Source organism: Pristis pectinata, chromosome 6 (genome assembly GCF_009764475.1).
Source record: "Pristis pectinata isolate sPriPec2 chromosome 6, sPriPec2.1.pri, whole genome shotgun sequence".
NCBI classification, from domain to species: Eukaryota; Metazoa; Chordata; class Chondrichthyes; order Rhinopristiformes; family Pristidae; genus Pristis; species Pristis pectinata.
In genome coordinates, this window is record NC_067410.1 from 100,169,785 (window position 1) to 100,183,458 (window position 13,674).

Sequence of the window (13,674 nt, forward strand, 5' to 3'; positions counted from 1 at the left end):
TGCTCCCCCCACACCAATTTATGACCATAATTGTTTAAATTATTTATTACTAAATAATTCTTAATACAACCTATTTATCTTAGGCATTATGTAATGTTATTTGTCACAGAAACTGGTTCTAAACTCCAAGTACGCAGTGCAAGATAATGTTTTTCATTAGCTTCCTCACATTATCTCAGGCACTGGGGTACAATGGGGAAAGGGCATGATGCCAGTATCAGTGACTATTGGCGAAGCTAAGGGAAAATCATAAAGCAGCAACATACGGTTAGATCTCACATCAGAAAATCAATTGGTGCATTCTGTACCTGCCAACGTTGCACTCAGGAAAGGAGAGGGTGTTTACACTTCTGCCTCACATACAGACTATTTATAACGGACATAGTAAGAGAAATGAATAACTGAGAATAAGCACTCAGCAATGCTCAAAGGCAGATGATGCCTGACTATGTCCCATGACCATCGCTGTCCACCGCAAACAAGTTCAATGCATTTGTGGACAAAGTACAATATGCCACTTGATTTAATATCAAACATCAATCGTTTTTTTAATGTGTACAGTTGTGCTGTTTTACAACTTCCTAATCTCACCTCCCCACTCCAGGCGAAACTTTTACAATCTAGTCTCAAAGTCACAGTTGTTCTTCCAAGCAGCCGTTTTCACCGGGGAAGAACACTGACAGCGTGCAAGTGTATGTGCCTCATGTGTGCGCCACGTCTCTTTTTTATGCGTTGTGTCCCAATCGGTTGCAGCGGAGTAAAGCAGAAGGAAGCAGCGCCCGAGCTGTTTGTTTGCAAAGACACCTGAGCATCGACAGGGAAGCAAAGGAGCTCATCTCGCTCCTCTGCTCATTTCCTCTGTTGCAACCCAACGGCTGACAGCAATGACGATATGGGCTTGTTCGCAATAGCTATTTCCAAGGCTTGAAAGCCTCCCCATGCTGGGAGACCACAAACACATTCACTCTTGCCTAACACATTAACTGGTGCATCCATTTATTTCCACTGCACACACAGAATGGAGATATTTCACTGTTTCCCCCCCCCCCCCCAGCTTGACACGTTAACTCATACTTTGCCCTCACCGTAAAACATTGACCCTCCAGTCTCATGCAGAAAACGGACTCTCCGGTGCTTGAACAGGAAAATGGTTAAGATGGTGAGAATCAGCAAAAAGTTGAATATCAGCAGCTGCGCCGTGTCCTGGCGATGACTTTCTGCAGCGTTCCGGCCCGAGGTGGACTTCGTCCCAAGTTGGGACACCATTTTCAACGGATGCAGACTCCGAGCTGAGGGAGGGGGTCGTGGGCGGCTCGGCTGCGCCGATTCCGGGCTCAAGACTCGGGGGAGGGTGGGCGGAATTTGACAGACCGATTCCGGGCTGAATTTTGGGCGAATTGTCAGCGTTTAATACTGGCCTGGAGTTGGCGGCAAGGATGCCCGGCGGCGCTAGTCAGCGGCTGGAATTGGGCGGATTGTCAGAAACGGATTGCAGGGCTGAAATTGGGCGGGGGCGGAGGCGCAGCGCAGCGCCCGCTCCCTCTGCCCGGGGATCCGCTCCGTTAGATCCTCCGCTCGCTGGCTGGCTGGCAGGCGGCCGCCGCGCTGCGCTCTGGGAGTTGTAGTTCCACTCCCCGTCTCCCCCCCCCCGGCCAACGTGATGCAGATAGGACTACATCACCCAGAGGGCGCAGCGCCGCGCTACCCAACCCCAGTCAGCTGCGCTTCTGGCTCCCGGCGCAACAACTTAGTGCCTCCTCATTGTCAACTTGCTCCCTCTTTTATTCAGACTGTCCCTGACCGTACAGCCTCTGAGCAACTGTTCTCCGAACCCCATTCTTGTGGTAAGTGTCAGATCTGCCTTAAAACGGAAAATGATGGAAATACTCAGCAAGTCAGATAGCATCTCTGGAGGTACCAACATGTAGGAATGGGCCGCTCGAGTGCTCTGTAATTTAATAATGCCATGTCTGAGCTCATTATAACCTCAGCTCTGCTTTCCCACCTGCTCCCAGTAACCTTTAACCCCATTGCATGAGCACAAATTTGCTGCCTTAACAATATTCAAGGGTTCTGCTTTCACCCTCAACAGAATAATATTTTGCCTTATCTCCGTCTTAAAGTGGTGACTCTTAGTTCCCATTAGAGTCATAGAATCGTACAACATGGAAATAAGCCATTCGACCCAACTCGTCCACACTGACTATTGGGCACCCTTCTGTATTAATCCCATTGTCCAGCACTTGGTCCATAGCTCTCTATACCGACATACTTCAAGCTTTTGTCTAAACACTTCTTAAATGATGTCAGCAACCCAGCTTCAACCACTCTCTCAGCAGTGCATTCCAGGTACTTACCACTCCTTGGGTGAAGAAGGTCCCCCACATATCCCCTCTGAATCTCTTCTCCCTTACTCTAAACCTATGGCCCCTAGTTTTACCTGCCTCTGATATGGGGAAAAGTTCTAGATTCATCCCCACATGAGGATACATCCTCAAGAGCTTACATTTTTCAATTGTCCCCTTTCACTCTTCTAAACACCAGCAAATATAAGTCTAGCCTGTCCAACTTTTCCTCATAAAACACATTCATTCCTGGTGTTGGGCTGGTAAACTTCCTCTAAGATGCTTCCAATGCATTAATAAGGAGACGAAAATTGTAAAGAGTACTCCTGGTGAGGTCCACCAATTCCTATGTAACAGAAGCATAGCTCCCTACTTTTGTATTCACTTCCCTTAGCAATAAACAATAATTTTCTCTTACCTTTTCTAATATTTGCTGCATCTTCATACTAACCTTTGATGAATCATGCACTTGGATACCTTAATCCCTCTGTATCTCAGATCTCTACAAAATTGGTGGTGTTGTGGATTGCTAGGAAGGTTGTCTAAGGCTACAGCAGGATAGCAATTAGCTGGAGAGTTGGGCGGAGTGTTGGCAGATGGAATATAATTTCAACAAATGTAAGGTAATGCATTTGAGGAAGTCAAATGGGTGTAGGACATATGCAGTAAATGGCAGAGCACTAAAGAATGTTAATAAACAAAGAGGCCAAGAGATACAAATCTGTTCTTCCCTGAAAGTAGCAACACAGGCTGATAGGGTGGTCAAGAAGACATATGGCATGCTTACCTTCTTAGGGCGGGACACAGAATATAGTAGTTGGGATGCTATGTTGCAACTTTATTAAGCACTGGTTAGGCTGCACTTGGAGTATTGTGTGCAGTTCAGGCCACCACACTATAGGAAGGAGCTGATTGCACTGGAGAGAATGCAGAGGAGATTGACCAGGTTGTTGCCTGGATTGAGGGACTCTAACTATGGGGAGAGATTGGACAGGCTGGGCTTGTTTTGCCTGGATCGAAGGAGGCTGACAGGGGTGACCTGACAGAAGTATTTTAGATTATGAGAGGCATAGATAGGGCCTTTTTCCCATCATAGGAGCATCAATAACAAAAGGGCATAGGTTTAAGGTGAGAGGTAGAATTTTTAAAGGGATCTGAGAGGTAAATTTTTTACAGTGAGTGCTTGATATCTGGAATGTTCTGGCAGAGGAGGTGGTGGAATCAGCTACAATGATTATGTTTAAGAGGCATTTAAACAGACACTGAAGTAGGCAAAACATAGAAGGATATGGTCCCAATGCAGGCAAATGGGTTTAGTGTAGATGGGCAAAAAGGTCCGCATGGACTTGTGGGCTGAAGGATCCATTTCTGTGCTGTACAACTCTATGACTTTCACCACTTAGTTAATATGCTTCCTTTTCTTTTATTGACAAAATGGACAATTTCACACTTTTCCACATTACACCCCATTTGCCACAACCTGTTCATATCCCCTTGTAGCTTCTTTATGTCCTCTTCAGAACTGACATTCCTGCCTATCTTTATGTCATCAGAAGATTTAGGAACCATTCTTTTGGAAAAAGTTGGGCACTCAGAACCAATCCAAATAGCACACCACTCATTATATCTCATTACATCTTTCCAACCAAAGTTATTGTTTCAAGTCGGTGACTTTACATCACAACTAGAAGCAAGAGCATTTCCCCCATCAGTTCTGAGGAAAGCCACAGGCCTAAAATGTTATCTCTCTCTTTCTCCAAAGGTGTTGCCTGACTGTTGAGTATCTCCACCATATTTTTGTTTTCAGATTTACAACAGTTTTTTTTTGCTTTTCAAATATTACTGTAATGATGTGGGTTGCTTTGTGTTGATACTTGCACAGGTAAGTAACAGAGACAGCCATTAAACAGAATTTCCTTAACTGAAGACAATAGGTCTCAATTGAGCTGCCATGTCTGTGTACAAGCAGTTGTTCCTTTAGGTAGCCTACACATATTTGTATGCAATTACGTAAATATTATGAAATTATTATGGGGTTTGTGGTTCATCCCATTGTTCTGAAATCGTTGAGTCACTCTCAAAGTGACATATTTGACTTCCCCTTTAAAACTTCTACCTCTCACCTTCAATCTATGCCCTCTTGTGTTTGATACACCTATGATGGAAAAAATATTTTGACTACCTACCCTATCTATGCATCTCACAATCTTACATACTTCTGACAGACTCTTCATCCTTGACTGTCAGCCACCCAGTCAGTACCATGAATCCATGACTTTCAAAGACTGAAAATGAAAAAAAAATTACATTAGCATATGGCAGCAAATTCAACCAGTTCTGAATTCACTTGATCTCTTGGTTTCTTCATCCACTGAACTCTAACTGCAAATTTCACATTATATCTTTGAAATATCTATTCCGGGCACTTGTAATTCTAGTGCATTACTAGGAAGGCTTCATACATATCTGGTCTCGCATCCTATTCTGCAACTGTTGCCTTAACATATTGACTGATTACGATGTATTAGGCATTCTATAGCGCCATGTTCTTTGACTCAACTGAATGGATAAAAATGTCAACAAAGAAATTTTAACACAGAGGCTAGTAACTCATCAATAACTATAAGAGTTACAATTAGACATTATATTTGGTGTATGACTGGATACCATGACCTCAGTTGCAACCATCTCTACTTCAGTTACTTTTCTAAGTTCTATGTGTGCCTCATCCTGACTCCCATGAGGACCCATTGCAAACACTGGACCTCTCCTCTTTCCCACTGAGGCTTTTGAAGTCACAAAATTATCTCTCTTGATTTTTCCGCATTGACTTCAAGGCTTTCACCTGATTTCAGTTTGTCCCACCGCACTATTTTGTGCTGATGTTTTTCAACCATTCCTGCTGTTACATCCCTTGGAGCATTGGAACCAGCTCCACATTGCAATACCATTCTTTCTCAAAGCATCCAACTCCATTTGCACTTGATTCTGCCCATTCAGCAGTTCTGTGAGTTGCTGACATTGAGCTTTTCCCCTGAACTTGTGCAGTCTCAACTTCTCTGCCTGCCTTGACTTTGCTAGACCTTCTGAGCTTGCTTGTGGAATCTTGTGGCAATACAGCTGTTTTCCTAAAATTTCTGTGTATTGCTTCTGTAAAACGTGTTACAGATTCTTCATTTGAACTGGCTGCCCTCAAGGTTCGTGGTTAATCCTACTGTTCTGAAATCGTCAAGTCACTATCAAAGTGACATATTTGACTTGGGCCACTTATTATGGACTATCTTCAGCCTTGACTGCCAGCCACCTACCCAGTCATTGCCATGAATACATGACTGCCTAAGGTTGAAAATCAAAAACTGCAGATACTGGAACCTTGAAATAAAAGCAGAGAATGCAGAAAAACTCAGTGCATCAGGGAGCATCTGAGGAGAAGGAAACAGAGTTAATACTCAAGCCAAAGAGTATCCTTCTAAGGGTCTTTGACCCAAAATGTTAACTCTGTTTCTCTGTCCACAGATGCTGCCTGAACTGCTGAGTGTTTTTAGCACTTAGGTCCAAAAATGTCTTCAATATGCTATATGTCTCTCCGGATATACCCTTTGTAAATATTGTCCACTCTTGTTGCAAACTCACATGTGGCGATATCACTTTGCCAGCATGCTTGAACACATTCTTTGGCCAAGTGCTTCATGATTTTTGCTCAGTTTTCTTAACATACAGCACATGCATGCTTTAGCTGAACCCTGCTTGACCCTCTCCCTGGATGTTCTCGCGTTTAACTGCTTGAATTTCATTTCAGCCCAAGCTTCTCATTTCCCATTAGATGGAGTGTGGTCAAATTCCTCCTGCATTGGATACTAAGGCATCTGAGTCTCCACACCTGCCCTTAAGATAGACAATAAACCCATCACTACAGGAATCCTGATAGGTCACTTCCCTCAATAAACCAGGGAGCCTCTGCTTAATCTAGTTTTGCTTTGCCTCCAAAGAGTGATGGAATTACTCAAATGTGTGCAATAGATACCAATGTATTCCTATTTCTACCTCTTTATTATCAAATTCTGCTGTGTAGTCACTACCTTTTGAAGTAGGCTTCTCAGCTTTATTAAGCTAAAAGGAGTTATAATTCCCCAGTATCCTATTTCTATATTCCTATTTCTGCCGCTTCATTATCTGATTCTGCTGTGTATGGTACCCTAATGGGATTGTTTACTAAACCTGCATTGAGCCATATGAGGACAGCCACCTTCTTGGCTGTTAGCTCCTTTGGGGAAGATGCAACAAGTGAAAGTACAGCATCACTCCAATGAAGATAACATAAGATCATATACAAATTTCCAATTTGTCTGGATCATAAACAAATCTCCAATTCTGTGACAATTATACCAGTGCCCCATCATGAATGGGCATCCTGAGGACAGGTGGCTTCCAAATCATCTATAGCTAGACCTAGTGCCATTTACACTCATGTGACCTACTGGTTTCCTGCTGAACCCATCACGACTGTGTGGCTAAGCACAGCTCCAATGCCATCCTCAAATTTGCTGATGACACTGCTGTTGTTGGATGAATCACAGGTGGCGATGAGTTAGCTTACCGGAGTGAGATAGGACACCTGGTTGGGTGGTGCTGCAACAACAACTTCTCGCTCAATGTCAGCAAAACTGAAGAGCTAATTGTTGACTTCAGGAAGGGGAAGGAGGGTGAACATGTGCCTGTCTACATTGGGGTATCAGTGGTGGAGGGAGTCAGTAGCCTTAATTTCCTGGGTGTTAACATATCGGATGACCCGTTCTGGACCCACCACATAGATGCAATTATAAGGAAAGCACACCAGCGTCTTTACTTTCTTAGAAGGTTAAGGAGGTTCCGCTTGTCACCGAACACTCTAACAAACTTCTACAGATGTACAATTGAAAGTGTCCTGACTGGTTGCATCATGGTCTGGTATGGCAATTCGAATGCACAGGACCGTAAGAAGTTTCAGAGAAATGGACTCTACCCAGTACATCATGGGCACATCCCTCCCCACCATTGGTAGTATCTATAGGAGGCACCGCCTCAAGAAGGCAACATCCATCATCAAAGATCCCCTCCATCCAGGCCATGTTATCTTTTTGGATCTATCATTGGGCAGGAGATACAGAAGCTTGAAGTCCCACAGCACCAGAGTCAAGAACAGCTACTTCTCTTCAACCATTTGGTTCTTGAACCAACTGGCAAAAAACCCTAATCACTGCAGTTTAGCAACACTGTGACCACTTTGCACTAAGATGGACTGTTTTATTTGTTCTGATTGTGTTCCTTCTTGTAAAAATTGTGTCTAATTCATGCTTTTTTTGTGAATGCTGCTTATCTGATGCTATGTGCCTGTGATGCTGCTGCAAGTAAGTTTTTCATTGCACCTGTGCATACATGTACTTGTGCATATGACAATAAACTTCACTTTGACTTTGTAGCTCAGCTGTGAAAATGAAGACCACCCATCATGAACATTTCTTCAGGCTCTCGGCCGGAGAAACACGCAGTACCAAGATATCCAATGCTTTTTCACCCAGCCTTTTAAATTTACACAATTTCACGTTATAAAATGTTTTCCATTGACACATTCCTCTTGTTAATTAAGGACTGTATCTTCTTCTTCTGTATTTTGTAGTACTGATAGATTCAGGTCTCACCTTTCTCCAGCAGCCCCCTTCCCAAGCCCTTCATCAGCAACAACGTTGCCTTTCTCTTCTCATGTACGGTCATGTTTTTCTGTTCTACCTCCTCCTTTGTGATCTTGAGAAGATTGCTTACCCTCAAGAATGTTTCCAAACATTCTATACACAGGGCAAATGGCTGAATCCAATCATATCTTTCAAACTGCCCAACATGTCCACCATGTCAACCAATTATCATCACTGATGTCCTCCATTTCCCTCTCTGTCCTGATATTCACTCACGCAGCAATATCTTACATTTGATGCCAACTATATTTGTTTTGCTGCTTGCGTAAGCAAATAATGAATGTAGAGCTATCAATTGGACTGTCTTCACTGAAGACAGTGTAATATCAACTAAATTGCAGTGCCTGGTACAACAATCAAGTCATATTGTGATACAAAATCAGTTCTTAATGCTGCCCTACATACATATATACTTTATACATTACAATCATCAGCAAATATTAAATAAAATTGGGGAAGTGTCACTTCTTCTAGCTCAATTCTTTTGATAAAACAAAGCTTTTTCTGTTATAGACATAAAATGAACCTTTCCAAGGTCAGACTAAAACTGAGAAGCCTACTTCAAAGGTAGTGAATCAATAATCTGCAACTGCAGGGAAAATGAGAGTGAATAGTACGATCCATGAGCCTGGTGACAACAATGGGACTGTCTTGATAGGTCTGTCCCCTGAGAGTGTTGATTGATGCCTGAGATATTTATTTCATTACTTGCATTCCATTAGAATATTTGGAATTTTAGGATATTTATTTTGTTTCCTTTATTTGTATCAGTTGGTCATTTGCAATGTGTGTGCGCTCAGGTGTTAGATGGTTTTGAATGGCTCAACAAACAATCTGCTGAAGGAACTCAGCAGGTTATACAGTATCTGTAGGAGGAAAGGAATTGTCGATGTTTCAAGCCAAAACCTTGCATTAGGATTAAGGGTGGAGAGTGAAGATAGCCAGCATGAAGAAGAGAGGGGGAGTGGTGAGACAGGGGCCAGTGGGTGATTGGTGGACCGAGAAGGGTGAAAGGTAGGTAGATTGGTGAGGATGAGATCAAATCGGTCTCATTATGGTCTACTCACGACCTATTGGAGAGCTAGTCTGGCAGCAATATTCTTCAGGTCTCAGCCAACTCGGTCAAGCCACTCTTGGTGGTGATGGATGTTGAAGAAAGACTTTACCCAAAATACATCCAGGGCCCTTGATGATGTCATAATACTTAAAGTGTTCTTCATCCTGGAAGAGCACTGATTCACCAGCTGAGGGACAGTGGTAGGTAACCTCAGTTATCAGGAGGTTAATGCCTGATGAGATGAGACTTCTTGCAACCTGGGGTTGAGCATTCCCCCATCCCACCTGTATACCACCTCCTCTGGTGAGCTATCCTGCCAGTGGGACAGGATGCACCCAGGGAAGATGATAGAGGAGCCTGGCATGCTAAGTAAATGTCACAATATTGTGAGTACAATCACATCAGGCTTTGCTTTGAATCAAATGAATTAGTTTGGCTTATAAGTCATTTAAGGCCAGGTTGGGTACATATAGCAGATTACCTTCTCTTAAGCACATTAGAGAACCGTTTGTACATTATTCTGATCATTTCACAGTTGCCTTACTGTTGTTTTTTTTAAAAAGTGTATCGTATGTGATGAACTGAATTTAAATTACCCAGTTTCTGAAGGGAGATGAACTCCAAATGAAAAGAAAAAAAAAACTTTAAATACTGGACATTAGAATAAAAGCTGAAAATGCTGGAAATGCTCAACACATCAGGCAACATCTATGCAAAGGAAAACAGTTAATGTTTCAGGTTCAAGACTCTTCATCAGAACTGGGAAAAGACAAAGAAGGTATTAACTCATGACTCAGGATTTTTAGTCCAGGCCTGTGGTTTATGACACAGTGTCATAACCACTACGCCACCACATCCCTATTGATAAACCGATTTTACAATTCAAGGAAAAGTTTTAACTTAGTTTGTGCAGGTGCAGAAGGCTCCCGTCACTATTCAGAAAACTTCGGTTTGTTTTCTAAGGAAGAACAACTATGGAGGAGAGAAAAAGACAAGGGAATTGTAGTGAAGGATTACTTATTAAAACTATCTCTAATTTTTAAAATTATTTTTGAATATTCTAAACTTTTTGCTAATTCATTTTGTTTATTTTAAGCAATGATGTTAACAACCGTAATATAATGTTAATGTATCTAATATCAGACATTGGACTACACAATTGTTCCCCTTGAAAAATGCCAGTGAGAGGAAATCATATGATTGCATAATAGGTGGGGCATTATCTTTAACTTTTTAAATAGGGTGGTCAACGAATTCTTGCTATTGTTGCCAGGGTGCTTATCTGCAGTTCTTCTCTGCTCAGAACATGATTGGGAGATCTGTTGGGATGGAGGAGAAGGGAGCTGAAGATAAGGCCAAGCCTGAGATAAAACAGAATTGCGACTCAGCCCTGACTAATCTTTCCAGAAATTGTGAGCCTCGTTGGTTGCATCACTTTATTGCTACTAAAAACAAGCCCTGAACTTTGATGTTTAGCATGCTCTTATATTATGCCCTGTCCTTTTCTTTCTCAGCCTTTGCATGGAGAGATCTCTCATCCTCAGTAATTTTACTGTACAGCTCAATTTGCACTCTCACACTGACATCTCTGCCGTCCTTCCCTCCCTTAAGCTCTCCTTCCAACTAAACCCACCTGCCCATCTGTATTCATGGCCATCCCATTGATCTCGCCGTCTCCTGTATCTTTGCTATTTCATTTCTCCACCTGTGCTCACTTGCCACTTACATCTCCTTATCCCCTCCAACTCTTCTTCTTGTACCTGCTTTTGGAAGTAATAAGATATCTTTATTAGTCACCTGTACATCGAACCATACAGTGAAATGCATCTTTTGTGTAGAGTGTTCTGGGGGCAGCCCGCAAGTGTTGCCATGCTTCTGGTGCCAACGTAGCACGCCCACAATTTCCTAACCCGTACGTCTTTGGAACTTTTGTACATGTGGGAGGAAACCGGAGCACCCGGAGGAAACCCATGCGAACATTGGGAGAACGTACAAACTCCTTACAGATGGTGGCCAGAATTGAACCTGGGTCGCTGGCACTGTAAGAGTTTTGCACTAACCGTTACACTACCGCGCCTGCCCTAAGGTTGACGCATAGTTGGCAGGATTCGAACCTCTGCATTATTTCCCAAAGTTTCTGCCAACAACATTTTCAATAATCCATCTGCCTAGTCTTTGGGCTTCCATTCACAGAGGACACTGTTGTAGACATCCAAATGCTCAAATGCACCCTCACATTCACCTTGTTCCCAGTAAGACCCTAATTAAATTCCACTCCGGATATTCAACCTCTTTGCTCCCTTACCTGCTTGCATATGGCACACAACTGGTTTATATGTTCATTCCCAGAGCCGGCAGGATCACATCAGCAATATTGTGTGAAGCCCCCCAGTTCTTAAAACTGGCTACAGTTCCAGCATTGTTGTGGTGTACAGGTAACACTGAACATCTATTCTCAACACCAACCATCTCTTCAATATGCTCTCCCTGACACCCTCAATCCTGAGGAGCTCAAGAACTCATATATACAGTATCACTAAGACAGAGGCGAACATTTCAGTTGCTACTGAACCCATGCTTCATCCACTTTTTCTCTAAAAGCCATATCAGGTCAGGGACTGAGCCAACTATTTTGTACCGAAAACCAGCTCTATTTAATCATAGATTCACAGAGAGATACAGCATGGAAACAGGTCTTTAGACTCACAAACATAAATCACCCATTTTCACTGATCCTACATTAGTCCCATTTTTGTTTTATTCTTCCCCATATTTTTATAACCTCCCTCCCGACTCTACCATTACATTCATTTACACACTTGGGGCAATTTACAGTGGCCAACTAACCTATGAACCCGCATGTCTTTGGGATGTGGGAGGGAACTAGAGTACCAAGAGGAAACCCTCACGGTCATAGAAAGAACGTGCGATTGGTGTCAGATGAGATTTCTGACACCATACTTTACAGTCATAGAGATACAGCAGGGAACCAGGCCCTTTGGCCCACTGACTCCGCGCCGACCATCGACCACCCATTTACACTAATCCTATATTTAATCCCATTTTAAAATTCTTCCCACATCCCCATCAACTCCCCCCGATTCTACTGCTCACCAGGGGCAATCTACAGTGACCAATTAACCTACCAATCCTCATGTCTTTGTCATGTGAGAGGAAATTAGAGCACGGCAAGAACATGCAAACTCCACACATATATTACCTGAGGTCAGGATTGAATCCAGGTCTATGGTGCTGTGAGGCAGGGGCTCTACCAGCTCCAGCACTGTCAGCAAAGATTTCTAGATTGCTCTGTTGTCATCAGACAAATAACATGTACCTTCTCCATGATAAGAGAAATTCAAAGGGATGGTTATCTCATTTGAACGAATTAATAACAAGATTGATAAATACAGGTTCACTTAAGTAGAAATAGGTGAAAATATTATACATATTTTGAGGCACTGAGCATATAATTAACACAGGGAATTAAAGAATTTAAGTATTCCAGTAACATGCTGTTTTAATTTTGTCTTTCGAGGCACCTCCAAGTGATCATTTGATTACAGTGGATCCCCACTACTTGTGATACTCCCTACGGAGAACAGGTCTTCACTGTCCAGTTTTACCAACTAGCTACTGTCACATGGATCACATGACAGAGGATGCCCGGTGTCTTCAGGGAATAAGACACTTCCTCCCATGGCTGAATTCTCCATGCACTTAGTTCAAAATCTGAGTAATCCCATTAAGCATAGAAAGGAACCAAATGGCATTCAGGGGTAAAATCAACCTTGTGTATCTCTAGTTTACTTCTTCTTCCTCTACTTCTTAGACAGCCCCTCAGGATTGAGGAATACTGCTTCTTCTCCAGTTTTGTGGGTTCTGAGGTGGCTAGTGAGGCCATTTTGGGAACTGCAGACTCTTCCATATGTGAAGCAGGAGGTGGCTGCCAGGGTGATTAGGTGAGTTGTCTGTGAGGGTGGCACTCCTTCTGCTGGAAATGCAGGGCTTCTGTGTGCTCCCTTGACATTCTCAAAACCATCCCAAATGCTCATTCTCCACTTTGACTGGTCGTGGGTCAGAGGATCCCAGAGTCAGTGAGGATATTGCATTTCTTCAAGGAAGCTTTGAACCCTCCCCAACACTGAGGACATCTTCAAGAGGCAGTGCCCTAACCATCTGGGACATGCCCTCTTCTCGTTACTGCCATCAGGGAGGAGGTGCAGGAGCCTGAAAACCCACATTCAACGATTCAGGAACAGCTTCTTCCCCTCTGCCATCAGATTTCTGAATGATCCATGCACCCATGAACACCACCTCATTATTCCTTTTTTTTGCACTATTTATTTTGTAATTTATAGATTTTTATGTCTTGCACTGTACTGCTGCTGCAAAACAACACATTTCACGTCATGTGTCAGTGATAATAAATTTGATTCTGATTCGCATCCTTGATTTTTTTTTTCCTCTGTGCTTGGAAATCTCTTCCTATGACAGAGGTAAGTGGCTGTTCCAAGAGTCTGGTGTTGGGTATGTGGCCAAC

General features: G+C 42.9%; 1 protein-coding gene and 1 long non-coding RNA gene across 2 annotated transcripts in view; one reads left to right on the top strand and one right to left on the bottom strand.

The window, feature by feature from the left end:
- Positions 1 to 1,599, bottom strand: part of LOC127572097 (sodium/hydrogen exchanger 9-like) — a 363,415-nt gene extending 361,816 nt beyond the window's left edge. The window contains exon 1 of the mRNA XM_052018976.1: positions 1,086 to 1,599. Within this exon, the coding sequence (XP_051874936.1) occupies positions 1,086 to 1,266 (181 nt within the window). The 5' untranslated portion in view covers positions 1,267 to 1,599. The remainder of the gene's footprint in view (positions 1 to 1,085) is intronic.
- LOC127572103 (uncharacterized) lies at positions 1,089 to 13,383 on the top strand. The gene is made up of 3 exons (XR_007956571.1): positions 1,089 to 1,159; positions 1,790 to 1,844; positions 12,670 to 13,383. It is a non-coding gene; the product is annotated as an uncharacterized LOC127572103 (long non-coding RNA).
- The last annotated feature ends 291 nt before the right edge of the window (positions 13,384 to 13,674 follow it).